Source organism: Melitaea cinxia, chromosome 8 (genome assembly GCF_905220565.1).
Source record: "Melitaea cinxia chromosome 8, ilMelCinx1.1, whole genome shotgun sequence".
In the NCBI taxonomy this organism is placed as follows: Eukaryota; Metazoa; Arthropoda; class Insecta; order Lepidoptera; family Nymphalidae; genus Melitaea; species Melitaea cinxia.
In genome coordinates this window covers 1,808,563-1,828,268 of record NC_059401.1, presented here as the reverse complement: position 1 = coordinate 1,828,268, position 19,706 = coordinate 1,808,563, and the positions used below count along the sequence as shown (strand labels likewise).

Sequence of the window (19,706 nt, the reverse complement as noted above, 5' to 3'; positions counted from 1 at the left end):
ACTTTAAAAAATACAAAAAAAACCGACATTACTTAATGTATTACGTATTCTATCCATTCTTATAGACTGTCTTTCTTACAATACCATTACAATGATCAAATTACTCTTAATCAATATCGTTACATCTGCCACGTTTTCTGCAAATCTTTTACCGCAGAGCACGAAGCCAAATTTTCTAAATAAATTCGAATTCAGCAACACTGACCAAAATTAAAGCCCGCGCCATTTTCTTTACTCAATACCAAAAAAGCTTGGGTATAGTTTCGAGCATTTGTATCAGTCAATTCTTTTTACAGGCATAATCCCTAATCCCGAGAATACATGCAAATTAATATCCATAAAGCTATCTTTATTGAGACAAACTTTATGTAAGTGACATTTTAAAATTGAAACTGGAAAGACACGTACTGATCAAAATCTATACTAATGGAGGGCCGGTTCTTTTTGTTTGGTTATACTGCGAAAACTACTAAACCCATCGGAATAATACTTATACCATAAGATGAAGCGTGTTTGGTAGAAGGTTTATATTATAAAATATAAATTATGATATACGATACGTATATCTGGTAAAACAACGTTTGCCGGATCAGCTAGTGAATATATGTTTGAAACTTTTCTTCTTTCTTTTTTTTCGAACGGCGGGCGAGGGCTGCCCTCCCTCCGCGCCTCCGGCTTAAAAAAACACTAGAGGTAGGGCAGACCAAGACCACGTGGACAGTGGGGTGCTCCGATTCGGTTTTGGGTATTTTTCGAATTTCTATATCTATATTCTAGCACGCAATGTTACTAATTTTATTAGAATATTATGTCTGACGCGTTATTTTGTTTAAAAGTGTCTATTTGTAAGTCGTTAAAGGTCAGTTCGTATCGTATTTTGATCTTGCAGTAAAGATCGTTTTTACATAAATTTGTTCGAAAATAACGCGTGATAGTCGCAGAACGGAGCATGAGTACACTTCCCGCAGCACCGGGATTAAGGTAGAGTCAGAAATAACAAAAATTTAACCTCCCATAAATTAATCTACCTGTGATGTACATAATAGCCGCAAAATTATATACAAACACGCATATATAAATAATTCATATAACGATGTAATGTATACAATTATCGTTTCAAGTGTCTTGTGTATATAGACTACATATATGTCTCTGTGTTTCTGTATGTGTAGTCGACTTTGTATTATATATTTTCCTTGAAAAGGTCTAAAAGTCGTATATTTAATATGGAAACTGGCCTTCTGTTATCATGTAAATAGTCATTAATATCATTTTCTAATGCGATCATAGAATTAAACAAATCAAAAAAAGAGTAGTTATAGTAATTACAAAACAACTGAGTATAAATATTGTAAAAAAAAAATTAAGTAAACAGTTGACTGCGACGATACAACGCAATTAATTATTATCATCGGAAAATTTACTTTTACATACGTTCAGTAAATCCGCCAACTGAGAGAACTTGGTGTAGGCTTCCTGTAGCATGTTCCTGGAAAGTTAATAAGAAACATTTATTGATTGACTGATTCATCCTGAAACATCCCACTGCTGGGCATAGGCCTCTTTCTCCATGAAGCTCAACGCTCCGTGCAGTCGCAGCGCCCTCTCGCCCCGCGCTGGGCCCTCCTCACTCGACACACTGCCACAAGCACACTGTACTCACTCGCACCGCAGACAGAAGGCGGCGACGTGGTGCGCCGCCAGGTCCCCTGCGGTGGCGCCCCGCGCTCGTAACAACGCTCCGTGCAGTCGCAGCGCCCTCTCGCCCCGCGCTGGGCCCTCCTCACTCGACACACTGCCACAAGCACACTGTACTCACTCGCACCGCAGACAGAAGGCGGCGACGTGGTGCGCCGCCAGGTCCCCTGCGGTGGCGCCCCGCGCTCGTAACAACGCTCCGTGCAGTCGCAGCGCCCTCTCGCCCCGCGCTGGGCCCTCCTCACTCGACACACTGCCACAAGCACACTGTACTCACTCGCACCGCAGACAGAAGGCGGCGACGTGGTGCGCCGCCAGGTCCCCTGCGGTGGCGCCCCGCGCTCGTAACAACGCTCCGTGCAGTCGCAGCGCCCTCTCGCCCCGCGCTGGGCCCTCCTCACTCGACACACTGCCACAAGCACACTGTACTCACTCGCACCGCAGACAGAAGGCGGCGACGTGGTGCGCCGCCAGGTCCCCTGCGGTGGCGCCCCGCGCTCGTAACAACGCTCCGTGCAGTCGCAGCGCCCTCTCGCCCCGCGCTGGGCCCTCCTCACTCGACACACTGCCACAAGCACACTGTACTCACTCGCACCGCAGACAGAAGGCGGCGACGTGGTGCGCCGCCAGGTCCCCTGCGGTGGCGCCCCGCGCTCGTAACAACGCTCCGTGCAGTCGCAGCGCCCTCTCGCCCCGCGCTGGGCCCTCCTCACTCGACACACTGCCACAAGCACACTGTACTCACTCGCACCGCAGACAGAAGGCGGCGACGTGGTGCGCCGCCAGGTCCCCTGCGGTGGCGCCCCGCGCTCGTAACAACGCTCCGTGCAGTCGCAGCGCCCTCTCGCCCCGCGCTGGGCCCTCCTCACTCGACACACTGCCACAAGCACACTGTACTCACTCGCACCGCAGACAGAAGGCGGCGACGTGGTGCGCCGCCAGGTCCCCTGCGGTGGCGCCCCGCGCTCGTAACAACGCTCCGTGCAGTCGCAGCGCCCTCTCGCCCCGCGCTGGGCCCTCCTCACTCGACACACTGCCACAAGCACACTGTACTCACTCGCACCGCAGACAGAAGGCGGCGACGTGGTGCGCCGCCAGGTCCCCTGCGGTGGCGCTCCGCGCTCGTAACAACGCTCCGTGAAGTCGCATCGCCCTCTCGCCCCGCGCTGGGCCCTCCTCACTTAACACACTGTCACAAACACGCTAAAATTTAGTAATAAATAAATGACCGTGTGTACACACGGTCATTTGTTCCTAAGGAAAACCACTTCATGCTTTAGTTATAAGTAACAAGCCGACTTACATACATTTTTTTTTTGATCCATACATATTAATATAACATACATAAAAAAATACATATGTAAAGAAAACACAACATTCAATTTATATTTCGTTACTTTTTTTTTAGTTAGAACCTTTTTGTTTATTTTATTGTCAGGACAGAAAAATAAAACTTTGTTGTGATGACAGAAATATTTTTACATTAAGATTGTGAGAAAATTAGTTTAAATAAAGGCTTTAAATGTTGTTTTTCTTGTTTTAGGTAAGAGAATATTGTAATTATAATTAAGTTTAAATGCTAAGAATTGTAAATATAGAAAATATGTGGTAATATAAATAAATTTCTTGTTTTAGAGAAACGCAAATATAGTCTTTATTTTGGGATTTCTATTAAAAGTAACAAAGATAAAAAGGAATAAAAATAAAATAAAAAAGGAGGATAAATTAAGATTTGATTTCGCTGTCAAGACAGCAGCAGATGGAAAATCAAATATCTTATGCATAACCTCAATAGGTACACCTGATGGTCGAGTTTTTGAAATACCAGCCGAATACCAACCTACAAGTCTACATAAAGAAATTACTAATACCACAAACTTTGTAAAGGTAAAAAAATCACTAAATAAAAGACATCAAACAAGGAAAATATGGATAACATTGACAGATCAAATGTCAAAAATATATTTAGATGAAGAACAAAATTTGCAGTTTAATGATTTTTACTTGGAAAAAATTGTAGAAAAAATAGATAAGGTTGAATCTATACCTGGCGGTTCAAATCAAACATTGGAAAAACTATTAGAAAAAATACTTGAAGGAAAAGAAAAAGAGTCTGAAAATCAAACCTTGGGAAAAATTGCAAAGGATCTTAAGATTGAAAAATTCACCGGAAGAAACCTAAATGCCTGTCAATGGATTAAAGATTTTAATAAAGAATGTGAACGTTTCCAAATTAACGAAGACAAGAAAAAAATCGAAATATTAAAGAATTTTTTGGAATACTCTGGTGTTGATTGGTACAGCTGTATGATAATTAAATATACAGTAGAATCAGAATGGGACAAATGGGAGAAAAAATTTTGTGAGACTTGCAAGCAAAGGATGGTCGCCCATTCGATATGCACTTAATTTTAAATACCAAGCAGGCTCGCTACTTGAATATGCTTTAAAAAAAGAAAAATTGTTGTTAGAAGTAAGAAAATCTATTGATACTGGGACGCTTATTGATCTTATAGCATTAGGTTTACCTAATTATGTCACTGATTAAATTGATAGAGAAATTTTACAAACAACGGAAGATCTCTAGAATGAAATAGTAAAATTGGAATATCTAATTGGAAGAAATAAACATGAAAAATATATATATACAAATTTGAACCCTAAACAAAAACAAATTGAAGCAAAACAACCCTGCCAAATTTGTGTTATGAAAAAAGGGGAAAACGTTACCATCCTGAGGAAAATTGCTGGTGCCGAGAGAAAAATAAAAACGCAGTGGTAAAACATGTAAATAACTCAGAATTAGAAATTGAACTAAATGATAAAAATCCAAAAAACTAATAACGCAACCATTAATGAAATTAAGGTTACTTTTAAATGACACTTTAGAAGTTTCTGGAATTTATGATTCAGGTTCAAATGTGTTATTAATAAATGCTAAGTTACTGAAGATACAAAAAAAAGAAAATACAAATAACATACAAATGGTAAACTTAAAAACTATTAATGGTGAGAAAAAAGTAAAAGGAATGGTAACATTAAGAATAAAAATTTATAATATTGAAAAAACTATGGATATTTTTGTAATAGATAGTGAAAATTTTCATTATGATTTTTTGATTGGTCTGGATTGCATTAAAAATTTCAAATTAATGCAAAATGAAGAATTAAAAATCACACAATGTGATAATCAAAATGAAGAAGGGTTAACTTCAAATGAAGAGGATATGAAGGGAAATAAATACTTAAGGAGAGATGCTCAAAATAAAAATGTCGAAATTCCTGATGTACTAGGTGACAAAAATAGAGAAGAAATAAAATTGGTAAGTAAATATGAAATTAATTTTAATGAAAATATAAACGTGGATAAATTTGAAATGATAGTAAACCATCTAGATTCATTTCAACAATCAGAGATAAATAGGTTAATAGAAAAATACAAAACGGTGTTTGCTAAGGATAAATATGACGTCGGCACTGTAAGGGATTATGAGGCTCACATTGACTTAATGGTACATAAATATTGTTGCAAGCGTCCATATAGATGTACAGCAGAAGATAGAAAAGAAATAGAAAGTCAAATATCAAAACTACTAGAAAAAAAATTGATTGAGGAGTCTTATAGCCCATTTACTGCTCCAGTAACACTGGCATATAAAAACGAAGATGAAAAAAAAACCAAGATTATGTATAGATTTTAGAGAATTAAACAAAACTGTAATCCCTCAATTACAACCATTTCCATTAATTGATGATTTAATAATGAAAACTGTTAACTGTAAATACTTTTCCACTTTAGACGTAAATTCTGCATTCTGGTCAATTCCATTAAAAATTCAAGATAGATACAAAACTGCATTGCAAATTTCTGACACAAGATGGTCATTTCCAATGGACGTGCCTTCCTTTTGGATTAAAGACAGCTCCGGCTATATTCCAGAGAATATTGAGTAATATCATTAGAAAATACAAACTCTGTAGTTTTGCAGTAAATTTTATAGATGACATTTTAATTTTTTCAAAAAGTTTTGAAGAACATATAATACACCTATCAAGGTTATTGGAAGCGATCCTTACTGAAGGTTTTAGACTAAAATTTTCCAAATGTATCTTTGCAAATCATTATGCCAAGTATTTAGGCCATATAATAGAAAACAATTCAATTAAACCCTTGAAAGACTACTTAACTGCTGTGAAAAACTTCCCAGTTCCAGAAACAAGGAAGAATATACGTCAATTCCTTGGAAAAGTAAATTTTCATCATAAGTTTATACCTAACAGCGCAATCATCCTGGAACCTTTACATAATTTACTACGGAAAGATGTGAAATTCATATGGTCTACAGAATGTCAGGAATCATTTGATAAAATAAAAATTGCTATGCTCAGAACCAATTTTGAAGATATTTGACCCTAAACTACCAATAAGCATTTACACAGATGCAAGCATTAAGGGAGTGGGAGCGGTGTTAAAACAAGAAGATAAACAAGGAGACAATAAGCCGGTTGCTTATTTTTCAAAAAAATTAACTGAAGCTCAAAAGAAGAAAAAGACTATATACCTAGAATGTTTGGCAATAAAAGAAGCTGTGAAATATTGGCAGCTCTGGCTTATGGGAAGAGAATTTACAGTATACTCAGATCATAAACCATTAGAAAATTTGAACATCAAGTCTAGAACTGATGAAGAACTTGGTGATTTGACTTACTATCTATCACAATATAATTTTAAAATTAAATACAATCCAGGAAAATCAAATCAAGAAGCAGATAGTTTAAGCAGAAATTCAGTCTTAGATTGTTATGAGAATGCTGATGATTTTTTGAAAGTAGTAAATTTAATAAACCTAGAAGACATAAAACATGATCAAAAAACAAATATGCACTTACAAAATGAAAAAGGAAAATTTCTATTGGAGAATGAAAATAAAATAACACCATTCTACACAGCAAAAAACATCATTACAAACATTAAACAAATTTGTAATGACTGTGAAATTTGTATAAAAATCAAATCAAGGAAAAAGACAAAGTATGGCTTATTGTCATATTTAGGTCCAGCAAGACGTCCATTTGAAATTGTATCAATTGATACTATTGGAGATTTCGGAGGATCACGGTCAACAAAAAAGTACCTTCATTTACTGGTTGATCATTTTACTAGATATGCTTTTATTTTCACCTCAAAACTCAAAGCCCAAATGATTTCATTAGACTTGTAAAACGTGTGACACAAAGTTACAATATTGATATAATATTAACGGACCAATACCCTGGTATAAATTCGAAAGATTTTAAGGAATTACTAAAATAAAATAACATAAAAATGTTTTTTACTGCTGTGGATACACCATTCTCAAACGGAATTAATGAAAGGCTAAACCAAACTTTAGTCAATAAAATAAGATGTAAAATAAATGAAAGTGATAAAAAAACATCATGGACAACAATTGCTCATAAATGTGTAGAAAAATATAATGAAACGGAACATACAGTAACAAAGTTTGCCCCAAAATATCTTTTGGAAGGAGAAAATGTAAATATTCTACCAACTGAACTGAAATCAAGATCTACAAAAGAAAATCTAAAAAGAGATAGAAAATTAGCCTTAAAAAATACAATTAATTCTCACAATTATGATAAGAAAATTTTCGACCTACATAGAAAAGAATGTGTATTGAAAGTGGGAGACAGAGTCTATGTGGAAAACGGAAATCGATTAAATAGGAAGAAAACAGATGAGTTAAGAATTGGACCGTATGAAATTCTGAAGATTTCCAAATCAATCTTTGAAGTTAATACTGGACATAGAAAATCGGAATCAAATTTCTACCACATTACCAAACTGACTCCAGTTTTGGTTGTTAAATGAACAATTGCATGGATTACCACTTGCAATTGTTTCTTTCTGGAGGGGAGATGTAAAGAAAACACAACATTCAATTTATATTTCGTTACTTTTTTTTAGTTAGAACCTTTTTGTTTATTTTATTGTCAGGACAGAAAAATAAAACTTTGTTGTGATGACAGAAATATTTTTACATTAAGATTGTGAGAAAATTAGTTTAAATAAAGGCTTTAAATGTTGTTTTTCTTGTTTTAGGTAAGAGAATATTGTAATTATAATTAAGTTTAAATGCTAAGAATTGTAAATATAGAAAATATGTGGTAATATAAATAAATTTCTTGTTTTAGAGAAACGCAAATATAGTCTTTATTTTGGGATTTCTATTAAAAGGAACAGAAAAAGTATAATTATTATTATACATATATCACCCTAAACTCAGAAACTAATATCAACGGAAATGAACATTAACAGTAAGTAAACATCTGCTGTGTGGTTATGGCAGTAAACAATATAGCCACCCCTTATCTTCTCGTGGATGTCGTATGAGGCGACTAAGGGATAACACAGTTCCACTACCACCTTGGAATTTATAAAATCGACCGATGGCGGGATAACCATCCAAGTGCTGACTTTGAAATGCACAGGTCGAAGACAGGCAGCAGCGTCTTCGGTGCGACAAAGCCAGCCCTGCGGTCACCAACCCGCCTGCCCAGCGTGGTGACTATGGGCAAGACACATGAGTTCACGCCATTTTTGGCGCGAACTTGTGGAGGGCTATGTCCAGCAGTGGACTGCGATAGGCTGAAGTGATGATGATGAAACTTTTGTATTTATCATATGTGGTTAATTTGATGCCTCTCGCTTGTATCCATTCTGTATCAATATTATAAATTCCGTATTAATATTTTATATGTTTTTTTATTATTATTATTCTATTCCTGCACTACTTTGCCCCGCGTTGACATTATCTCTCACTGCCATGGGTTGACTGGAAGAGATCTCTTTTAGAGATAAGTTCACCCTTGCCAACTTAGTATAATGATTTATATATTATTATTATAATGATTATTGTAAAATTTACTTAGTGTAAAAGAATATATATAAATAATTCACTTACTCCTTCATAGCCTCCGTGAGATCATTAACATGACCGCTGATGAAGCTCCACTTGCTTGTTAGAACGTCTAAGGATTCATTTCCTGGCAACTTATCTTCTATACTGTGTTGAATGCCTAGCGCTGTCGCTAGCTTAGCGCTAGAAATAAAAATTATAAATATGTATTTCAAAGTTGTAAAACAAAACTCATTTTTTATACATTAATTGTTCAATGAATTTTTGTGTTGTCAACTTGACTATGGTGTACAGTAAAATATGTATAAATTTATGTACACGTCATAATTGTTATAATTACATTATAAATAATTATAATATAAATAAATAAATAAATTTATGCACATCACATTTTGTAAATGAGTAAAAATGATACTCTGTATTGGCACATAGCATAAGTAATCACCACCAATTAAAAATTGGTAATGTCAAAAATCCAAGCCTTGCTGGAAAAGAAACAAAAGGAAAATTAAAATAGACTAAGGCAGGAAAAAAGAGGATACTGCTGATAGATGACTTTATAAAACTGTAGACTAGATATCATACCAGTAAACCTACACCTACTTTTAAAATCGACAACAACAAAATATACAAAATATCTTCCGCAAATTGTACAGAATCGCCTGTGACCATATTTTTTTTTTTTTTTTATGTCATAATATCTCCATAGCTTCTCTAACTTCACTTAAATTGAGGTGGTACACAGCAGGAAATATCCTACTCAAAATCTGGAGCAGCCCTTTCTGAGGAATTACCTCGACCATACAGAAGATCACAGCTAAATAATACTGCTTTCAAGTAGTGGTGAGTAAGAGAGCTCCTGCCGGCCTAGCATGCATACAACGAGATATCTCTTGACGAGAGAGAGAGATAATGTCTACATCGAGTATTTTCTCGATTACCCTAACATGCGCACTACGAGAGACAAAATTCTCTTCCGAAGACTTCGCCTTGTCGAGTAGAGAAACATTATCAACCATAATCACAACTGAATATCATTCTTATTTCTTATGTCGTAAAGTTGAATTTACAAGGTTATTGACCAATCGTGCCAAACCGGGATGAGCCAACGTTTGTATAATTTCAAACGAGTGACACATGTTTTTAACCGACTTCCAAAAAAGGAGGAGGTTCTCCATTCGACTGTTTTTTTTTTTTTTATGTATGTTACATCAGAACTTTTGACCGGGTAGACCGATTTCGACAAATTTTGTTTTAATCGAAAGGTGGTGTGTGCCAATTGGTCCCATTTAAATTTATTTGAGATCTAACAACTACTTTTCGAGTTATATCTAATAATGCGTTTTTACTTGACGCTTTTTTCGTCGACCTACGTTGTATTATACCGCATAACTTTCTACTGAATGTACCGATTTTGATAATTCTTTTTTTGTTGGAAAGGGGATATCCCTAGTTTAGTACCGTGATAAGGAAACCAGGATCTGATGATGGGATCCCAGAGAAATCGAGGGAAACTCTCAAAAATCCGTAATAACTTTATACTAGGTGTACCGATTCTGATAAATTTTAATTTAATCGAAAGCTGATGTTTATCATGTGGTCACATATAAATTTTATCGAGATCTGATAATTACTTTTTGAGTAATCTTTGATAACGCGTAGTTGCTTGACTATTTTTTCGTCGATCTACATTGTATTACTTGTCGATGTAATTGAAGTCGGTTTTTTTTTCGTTTGCGAGCAAACACAATTATATTTAACAATGTTCTCGGCCTTTTGGCTAAGATAAAAAGTGTATATCTAATTTAAAAAATCTAATATGGAAAATAAAACGGCGTAAGTAAATTAATTTAATTATATATGTAAAACAATATGCTCGTGTTGTGCTTTATATCTTGTCGCACATTAGATAATTGTAATTCTATCACGCATTGTTTTTTCTTTTTTTTTTTTAATTTTTAAAATTTTTTGAATTTTTGATTTTTTTTTTTTATTATTGATTTTACTTTTATTCTATTTAATTTTATTTTTACTTATTGATTTTTTTAATACAATTTTGTTTTGTTTTTTATTCTGAATGTTGTCTTGTCTTGTTGTACTAACCCAATATGGACTTATACTTTGGTCTGAAATAAAGTATTATTAATATTATTATTTAGAATAAGAAGCAACAGGGCGCAAATACGTTTTTTGTGTCATTATATGGCACACTTCACTCGACTTTTCGCATTTCCCGCTCTTCGTATACCGAAATTATATAATTATAATAGGGAAACGACAAAAAATAGGCACCCGGTTTTATTTATTTTTTATTTATCGTCTTTCTCGTCGATAATATTGAAAACGAGAAGTTTCTCTTCCTAAAACGACAAAATTCGACAAAATTACGATGTCATGTTAGCTTCCGTAGAGATAAATATCACAGATCACTAAAATTTAATGATTATCTCTTCTATTGACTTAACGAGAAGAGTATCGCGTGCACGCATGTTAGCTACTGTAGACATAGAGAGATAATACGAGAAAAGGGGTAGACAAAATTTTATCGTGGCGCGCATGCTAGGCCTGCTGGAAAGGGTCGGGATAGCGTTGGCAAATCACTTGTTCACCAGTCGCGCAGCAACGGAAGCAGAGCAAAAAGAAGAAGAGACCTAGGCATAAAGAAGGGTCTAAGAAATCCGGCGTGCGTCTACAGGTCCAGGCTCTTAGAGCTGGCGAAGGGGAAGACCCCGGACGAGGCGAAGTATCTAGCGGAAGAGCTCAAGTCCTTGGAACTTTGGCAAGAGCTCATGAAACTCGCAAGTGTTCGAAATCTCTGGACTGGACGACTCCGACACGATGGCAATACCACAAAAAGAGTATGACACTGGTTCTGTGAGGGATGGGCACTTCGGTGCTTCTCTGCACGATTCCCACTGCAAAGTATGAAGGCTCTGGCTGAGAACGGCAGACTCCTTGTCAGCTGGACTTCCGCCAGAGCCAGAGTGCTGAAGCAGCGAACACTGCGCTGCTACAAATGCCTGGGCATTGGGCACACTCGACCAAAGGTCTAAATCTATTCGCGGTCGACCGAAGCAGGCTGTGCTTTGTGGTGCGGGAAGGACACATCGCCCGCACCTAGACCGGTACGCCGTATTGTACATTCGCAATAATAAGGTAAAAAGAGATCCCCCCTCCTCATTTGAAAAACCATCAAGCTGCAGAGGAGGCTACGGCCATGTTGCCGTAGTCCCTCTTCTTTCTACTCCGAGACAATAGACGAAGTCGGCCGCAACACGTGTGGCCAAAAGTCGGGGCGTCGCAGTTGCAGTGCTTTAGACCACACGATTGAAGTAAAGCTTCTGCACAATAGACCTGGCCTAAATAAATAAATAATTATCACCAATTCAAACAAAATAAAACCTCACCTATAACTAGATAATACAGTCCAAAGGCTCTCAAACGCCTCCACGACGCTGTCTCTCTCATTGTTCTCTGTCTCGCTCACACGATTGCACAACAATCGCTCAACTGTCGCCTTAGCCAACTCCATATACTCTGGAATGATTTGAGACCTCTTCGCTACATCTAAACAAAGCTCCTTAAAGTTCGCCACTTCCGATTGCGTTAATGTGTCCGGATCTAAAAATATACAGATAACAATTGGTTTTAAACTCTTGTGTAATATTATAAAGCTGAAAAGATCATTTGTATGTTTAAGCGCGTTAATTTCAAGAACTAAAACTTATTTTTTGTTGAATAGCCCATTTACCGAGGAGGCCTATAGACTGTTTTTAACCGACTTCCAAAAAAGGAGGAGGTTCTCAATTCGACTGTTTTTTTTTTTTTTTTATGTATGTTACATCAGAACTTTTGACCGCGTAGACCCATTTCGACAAATTTTGTTTTAATCGATAGGTGGTGTGTGCCAATTGGTCCCATTTAAATTTATTTGAGATCTAACAACTACTTTTCGAGTTATATCTAATAATGCGTTTTTACTTGACGCTTTTTTCGTCGACCTACGTTGTATTATACCGCATAACTTTCTACTGGATGTACCGATTTTGATATTTCTTTTTTTGTTGGAAAGGAGATATCCCTAGTTTGGTACCATGATAAGGAAACTAGGGTCTGATGATGGGATCCTAGAGAAATCAAGGGAAACTCTCGAAAATCCGCAATAACTTTTTACTGGGTGTACCGATTTTGATAATTTTTAATTTTATCGAAAGCGGATGTTTGTCATGTGGTCACATATAAATTTTATTGAGGTCTGATAACTACTTTTTGAGTAATCTTTGATAACGCGTAGTTACTTGACTATTTTCTCGTCGATCTACGTTGTATTACTCGTCGATGTAATTAAAGTCGGTTTTTTTTTCGTTTGCGAGCAAACACAATTATTACTCAAAGCATGAGAAACCGCGGAGCACAACTAATTGTACAAATAGTTTTTACGATTTTATTTTTATTTTAAAAAATTTTCGTGTAAGATTTTTGAAATAAACTGGTGAAGGCGTGACATACATAAGTGGGATAAGGGCAGGGAGATGATGATGATTAATTACCTTTCCTTTCTATCGAGATCAAGCTGTTCTTGAGATCAGTTAGAAGCTGCTCTATCCGAGGAAATACTTCGCTGAATACAGCGAACCAATGTTTGAGCAAACATCGGAGAACGTCCACCAATGTCCAAGGCGGCGCTTTGAATAATACGTGCAGCCAGAGATTATCATATTTAGCTCGCATTTCATTCTGAAAATTGTTTTTGTTAATTAATTTATTTACATAACTATTATTTTAATTTAAGAATAAAAAATACAATTATTTAAAACCATTAAATATTTTTAACATTAATTATTTACTATGTTTTTTTTTAATTTTTTATTTTGTGGAGCTCGATATTTCGACATTATAAACAACATGGTAAATATGTCCTTCTTAAAATTATATAAAAAAAAAAAAAAATAATTGATGGTGGGTTAGTCTGTTTTAAACAGTGCTTCCCAAACTTTTTGTGTCCCCGTACCCTTTAATAAAACTGTTTAGTAATTTGAATATTTATAATAAATTTGTTGTAACTTGTACACCTACGCTGACGCTAGACCATTTCCTTTGCCCTAAGGTTGCCTGGAAGAGATCGCTTTTTAGCGATAAGGCCACCCTTTACCTAATGAATATATTGTTAATATATTTTTTTTCTTTCTTTGCTATGTATCATTTCTGTTTTTGGTGTACAATAAAGCGTATTATTATTATTTTGATTAACACACCTCCCCCGATAACTCCATACCTAGTCCAGCAAATTTGTCTCACTTTTATGTGTACTACACCACACGTTTTTATTCCACGTGCTTTATATCGCTCCTTATGGAACATACTTTGAAAAGTAAACCCCTAAAAAGCTGTAGTTGTATTCGCCTAGAATTGGGAAAATACTTTGTTTTTAAACGTAAAACTTTTTTACGCATGCTTGATTTGGGAAGCTGGTGAATGCGTAACGTGAGCGTTACGAGGAGTGTGATCGGGCGAGGCGAACGGAAGTTGAGAGGGAGATATATTAGTGAAGATAGAAAGAGATAGAGTTACGTTTCGTAAGTTTTACTTCAGTCGTGTGGTCTAAAGAACAATCATTTTTTTAATTGTTTTTATAAGTCTAGTAGTGTACCTTCTGTTGGTTTTCGAAAGTAAATAAAAAAAACGAAGTTTCTGACCTCGAGTATATTAGCCAGCAAGTGATACAACGTCTGGGTATAGTGGTTTACACTGGACAGCAAGTCAGGGTCGCTCGGCTGAGGCTTATTTTCCACTAGATCTTTCAGCTCTTCAACACTGATCCTTTTCACTCCGTTGATGGTAGCCTTGTTGCATAGGTTCTTGTCGTTTGACACTAGAATCTGGAGAAAACACACTCATATATCAAAAATAATTAATAACAAAAAGAAGTATAATTAGAATGAGCTACACAATCACTAACTACTACAAAGCTCGCCTCGTAAGCAAATTAAAATAACTCACTACATTCCTGCCTCTCTCGATCTGTTGCAGACTACAGTTCAGTATCTCATCGTCCGGAACCTCACAAGGATAGATGTGGGAATTCGCATCGCGTAACGATTGACCTGAAAATATTCAAAAAAAAAAAAACAAAAATCAAAAATAGCTTTAAATTTATATATAGCTTTAATTTTATTATTATTATTATTTTTTTATTCAAATAGGCTCCAGGAGCACTTTCGAAGAGTTCGCAGGAGCAGTTTCATAGAGTTAGACACTTTATTTAACACCTTGAACGCCATGGGGGACACCAGTTGGGCCTCACTTGTTTAGTCCTTGGGGCCAGTTTAAAAGTTCTTATTTACAAAAAATTTATGATAAGTTTTTATTGCACTACTTACTATACGACATATTTTTCCAAGTCATATATTTTAAATTGACTCTGGCTCACGTTCATGCGGTGTGCCCCGCGGAACCAACGGAAAATTGTGTGTCAAGTCGACTACATAGTGTCCCCCATGGCATAGAGAGATATAGCTGTTATAAGGAGTTACAACTTACTAATCTGCTGTGATTGTTCTCAAAGAAAAAAAGAACTGACTTCAGTTGACATTGACAGTCATTCAAATTAAAATGAGAACACATAAAAAATACCGTTGCATTGAAAACCTCCTCCAAGAGTAACGTAGATATCTACAAGTAAACTTACAAACATTACCCTTTTTTTAATAGTTTGAAACAAAATGAATAAATGCTCCAAGTTCAACAGCCTCACGAGAATTTGACAATTCCATCTCGGGACCCAGATACACACATTACACAAACGCCTAGACCACAACCAACATCTTATGGTCTAATCGTCACCCAAAAATTTGTTATACTCTCATTCATACTTGTATTTCATCTCATTTCTTTTCAGAAATACGGGGAACGGGAATGATTTGACGAAATGCACGCCCATAACTTCTGAGTAAGGTAAATCATTTAACTGTACCAAATTGGATATTTTTATTGTAATAATTTTGGCCAGGACAAGATTTACATCAAACAAAATTTAAAAAAAAAATGATCTTTAAAAAAAGTGCGAAGTTCGCCGGGTCAGCCAGTATTCGGTAAAAAAAAAATTACTATTTATTTGCAAGTAATTAAACATACCTTTGATACGACTATTCTCCGGCAGTGACTTGTAGAGGTAGTCCATGGCTGACCTGGCACGTTTACAAAGAGCTCCATTCCCATTGTTGTTGTCTTTCAACCTATCCAATTCGTTTATTACACGCCACGGTACTAAAAGTGTAGGTTGTTCGCTGTAACCTGTAAATTAATAACACCATTTAGTAAAAGATTTGACGACGTCTTCTTTATTATACAACAACCGCTCTGGTGTATTATATGCCAATAGTCGCCTCAAACACTGAGGATTTGAGGGTTCGATTCTCAATCAGGATGGATATTGTATTTGTACAAATGGGTCTCCCCACAATGTCTCTGAGAGCACGTTAAGCCGTCGTTCCCAGGTATTATCATATAAATCGGATAGCGATCGTTACTCATAGTGGGAAATATATCTGCCAACATGCAGTGGAGCAGTGTGGTGGATAAAGCTCCAAACCTTCTCCTACATGGGCAAAAAAGGCCTATGCCCAGCATCATGATGTTACAGGCTGAATGGTGAATGCTACGTAATAAAAATATATCACAGTGTAACATGCAATAAATGAACACTCAATTACAGATGATAATAGCAAGCTTTAGAGTGTCCGTGACTGTGAATGTTTAATAACTCATAATTACTTTAATATTAACTCTTACCTTTTATATGTGAATTAAGGACATTCTTTATAAAGTCAAGGTCGTGTATAAATATATTTGTATCTACAACCAGTTCTATGTTATCACCCTCACCAATGGTATCCTTTGGATTTGTGGGAATGTTTTGTTTTGCCTTAAAATAAAAAAATAAAAAACGTTAATTAGAATAATTATAAACATCCTAGTGTAGAGAAGCAAGAAAACGATTTAGTGTCGCCATTTGGGTTTAATAGTGTAAATAGTCGTGTTAACATTGGAGTTTTTGTGTTGAATTTGTTTTTTTTTGCTTTTTATGATGGTAAGCGATTACCGCAGCTTATAAGACATCTGCAACACCAGAAGCATCGCAAGCGCGTTGCCGAGCCCATCCCCAGTTGCCCCAGGAGCTCTGGTCACCTTACTCACCAACAAGAACACAATACTGCTTGAAAACAGTATTATTTAGCTGTGTTCTTCTTTAAGGTCGAGGTACTACCCCAGTCGGGCTGCTCCATATTTTGAGCAGAAAATTCCTGCTGTGCCCTACCTCAGTTAAAGTTAATTTGTTGCTCGGTGCTGATATTTGTATTTGCAAAAATATTTGTTTCTAGTCTGTGTATGTCATTGTGGGTCTCCTCATATCAGCTAGCTGAGCATGTTAAACTGTCCAGCTGTAATACACAGTTGATAAAAATAAACACCTGGTAGCGATTGTTTAGCTTCTAGTTGGGGTACAATCTCTTCTTTATACCTAGGGAGTGTGCACAGTTGGTCCCGTTTGTTATCATACACAAGTGTTGATACCTAGCACACATTACTCGCAATATGGAAATTACACACCAAAGTGGTGTATGAAGGTCCAATCTTTTTCCGATATAAGTAAGAGGTCTTCGCCCAAAAGTGGTACATTACAGACTAATTGAAAGAATTAAAAATACGCCTAAGCTACAAAAATTAAACTTTAAAAAAAATTATTTTATTTTAATTTTCTTTGAGCGACATACAATTTGTTAAAGTTATTAAAACAACTACAATGCCCAATAATTTTGGTTCAAAAATCTTTTCTATTATTATAATTTTTATATAGAACCTGTTTTTTAGGACTTCCTCTTTACTACCATAAAAACTATAATACAATCCTCATGAAAAACTATACATATATTTATCTATCATAATTTATCCTAAAAATTTAATACCAACACATGATAAAAAAAAAAGATAATTGTAATACCCCAAACTTGGTGTTAAACATAATATGATTGACTTTTATGTGCGTACCTCTTTTGTATCTTCTACCTCCATAGCTTCCGTACTTAATTTCGCCTCGAAGTCACTACTATTACTTAAGAGACTAATATTCATATCACGTTCTGCCTCTAAACTCAAATTAGATCTTATCGAATTCATTCTATCCTTAGCTGACGCATAATTTATAATGCTATCTTTCGACGTCGATACTTTGTACGCTAGCTTAGATTTTATAGCTGACATTAACTTGCTAGCTTCGGAGAACTGTGGTGGAGTAGCTGGATGCTTTGAAAATGGATATTCGGGAATCTGACTGCATATACCCTTTTCTATATCGGCATATGTATCTTTTTGTTTCTCTTTACAGCAATATTCTTCCGGTAATTGAGCTTTCATAGATGATATGATTTTATTTGCTGCAAAGAATTGAGAAGGAGATGGTATAGACTGTAAACTATCACTACTAGGTGATTGGGTCGATCTTGAATCGTTGAAACTAGGACTTTTACGTTCAGTCCTACTGATTCGTTGTGATAATTCATTGGATCCTGTTTTTGGGCTAATTCTAGTCTTCTTATTCAGAGATTCTGATTCTTCCTCCTCATTTGCTTCAGCATTAAGTAATGCTCGTAACTGAGATAGTCTTGTGTTAGCTAGATTTTTAGCAGAAGTTTTACTTGGTGTCGCTGTCCTTCTGTTTGGAGTACTCTTTGAAGGAGTAGTTTTCGGAGTACTGGTTGATTTCGGTGAAGCCTCTCTTCGTCTTTTAAGTTGGTTAAGTGAAGTATCACTTTTATTAGCTCTGTCACTTGCTCCATCAGTTGTGTCTAATAAATTTAATAATACAATTAATTAGATAGAAAAGCATTCAGTATAAAATTGATAAGGATTGAATACATCCAAATATATAAAATATTGTATAAATTAGACCACATTCAAGGCCATCCAAATCATACATCTTAACTTTCGAAACAATAATAATGTCTAAAAAATAACGACTTTTATAAAATTAAATTAAAACTTCAAAATTAAGTAAACATAAATTATAATCATAAAATAATGGAGGTATAATTTAATGAATATTAGTCATAACAAAATATCACTAAAATACATAAATTTTCGTACCTAGTTTCGCCCTTTTTTTTGAAACGTTTTCTTCATGGCTATCACTCTTTCGCTTCGTTCCTCTCTTTGCTAATTCCTCCTTCCTTCTCTTCTCCTGTTTTTTAAATTTCTCCTTCTTATACGATTTCTTGTCAGACTTGTCATCGTCCTTAAAAAAGAACGTACTTTAGTCTACAAAGTTGTAATCCTTTTCAAATGTGAAAATTTCATGATCTAAATTATGGTAAGGTGTAAAAGAAACGTCATTATTATGTAAAACTAAAAGTAAATGGTAAAAAAACAAAAAACTAACAAACTATACTAAACAAAAATTACGAAATTCACCTGTGGTTCCGACCAAGAAGATTTTCCGGTTTTCTTGTTAAAATAATATTTCCTTCCCGGAATCGATTTCGACTGGCATAACACCCAGCCATCTGGCAGTTTCTGGTCTTCATTTTTAGTGGTATTCATAACGAATAACAACAAACGTTTAAACAAAAACCATCACACCTAACAAGATCGTTGGATGTGTTGATCTAATTGACAAATATTTTGTGTTGCTAGATACATAACATTTCAGTAGCCCAGAGCCCCAGACAATCCAATCAATCCAGACATAACTATTGTATGAAAAGATATTTCATACTACTCTATAAAACTACTAAAACACTATTAACCTTATAAACGTCTAAGATAATCTTTATAATTTTAACTACGCGTTATCAAAATGTAATATTATGCATTCTAAATTTCTAACATCTAAAGATTCAAGAATGTTTTTTTTTTAATGTCATTTAACTCTCCAAATACAAAAAAAGGTGGTTGTATATAAAATGACACAAATTTATTATATATATATGTATCAGATTAATCATTTAAATTTAAATAATAGTATAAATCAAAGAAAAATACATAAAAGCATTTTTGTTTAAAATTTTAAATTGTCAATAAACAATGCACATA

The 19,706-nt window shown here is 35.5% G+C and overlaps 1 protein-coding gene and 1 long non-coding RNA gene across 2 annotated transcripts; one reads left to right on the top strand and one right to left on the bottom strand.

Annotated features, from left to right (window-relative positions):
• Window positions 1-955: 955 nt before the first annotated feature.
• LOC123655770 (transcriptional protein SWT1) lies at window positions 956-19,509 on the bottom strand. The gene is given in 16 exon segments (XM_045591524.1): window positions 956-1,489; window positions 1,664-1,795; window positions 1,976-2,107; window positions 2,288-2,419; window positions 2,756-2,887; window positions 8,664-8,801; window positions 12,026-12,239; window positions 13,169-13,355; window positions 14,315-14,497; window positions 14,619-14,722; window positions 15,753-15,911; window positions 16,410-16,512; window positions 16,936-16,964; window positions 17,639-18,463; window positions 18,762-18,909; window positions 19,086-19,509. Coding segments are annotated over 16 exon segments (2,838 nt in total). The 5' UTR covers window positions 19,215-19,509; the 3' UTR covers window positions 956-1,398.
• LOC123655638 lies at window positions 7,761-7,935 on the top strand. Its single transcript, XR_006743437.1, has 2 exons — window positions 7,761-7,801; window positions 7,894-7,935. It is a non-coding gene; the product is annotated as an uncharacterized LOC123655638 (long non-coding RNA).
• Window positions 19,510-19,706: the final 197 nt, after the last annotated feature.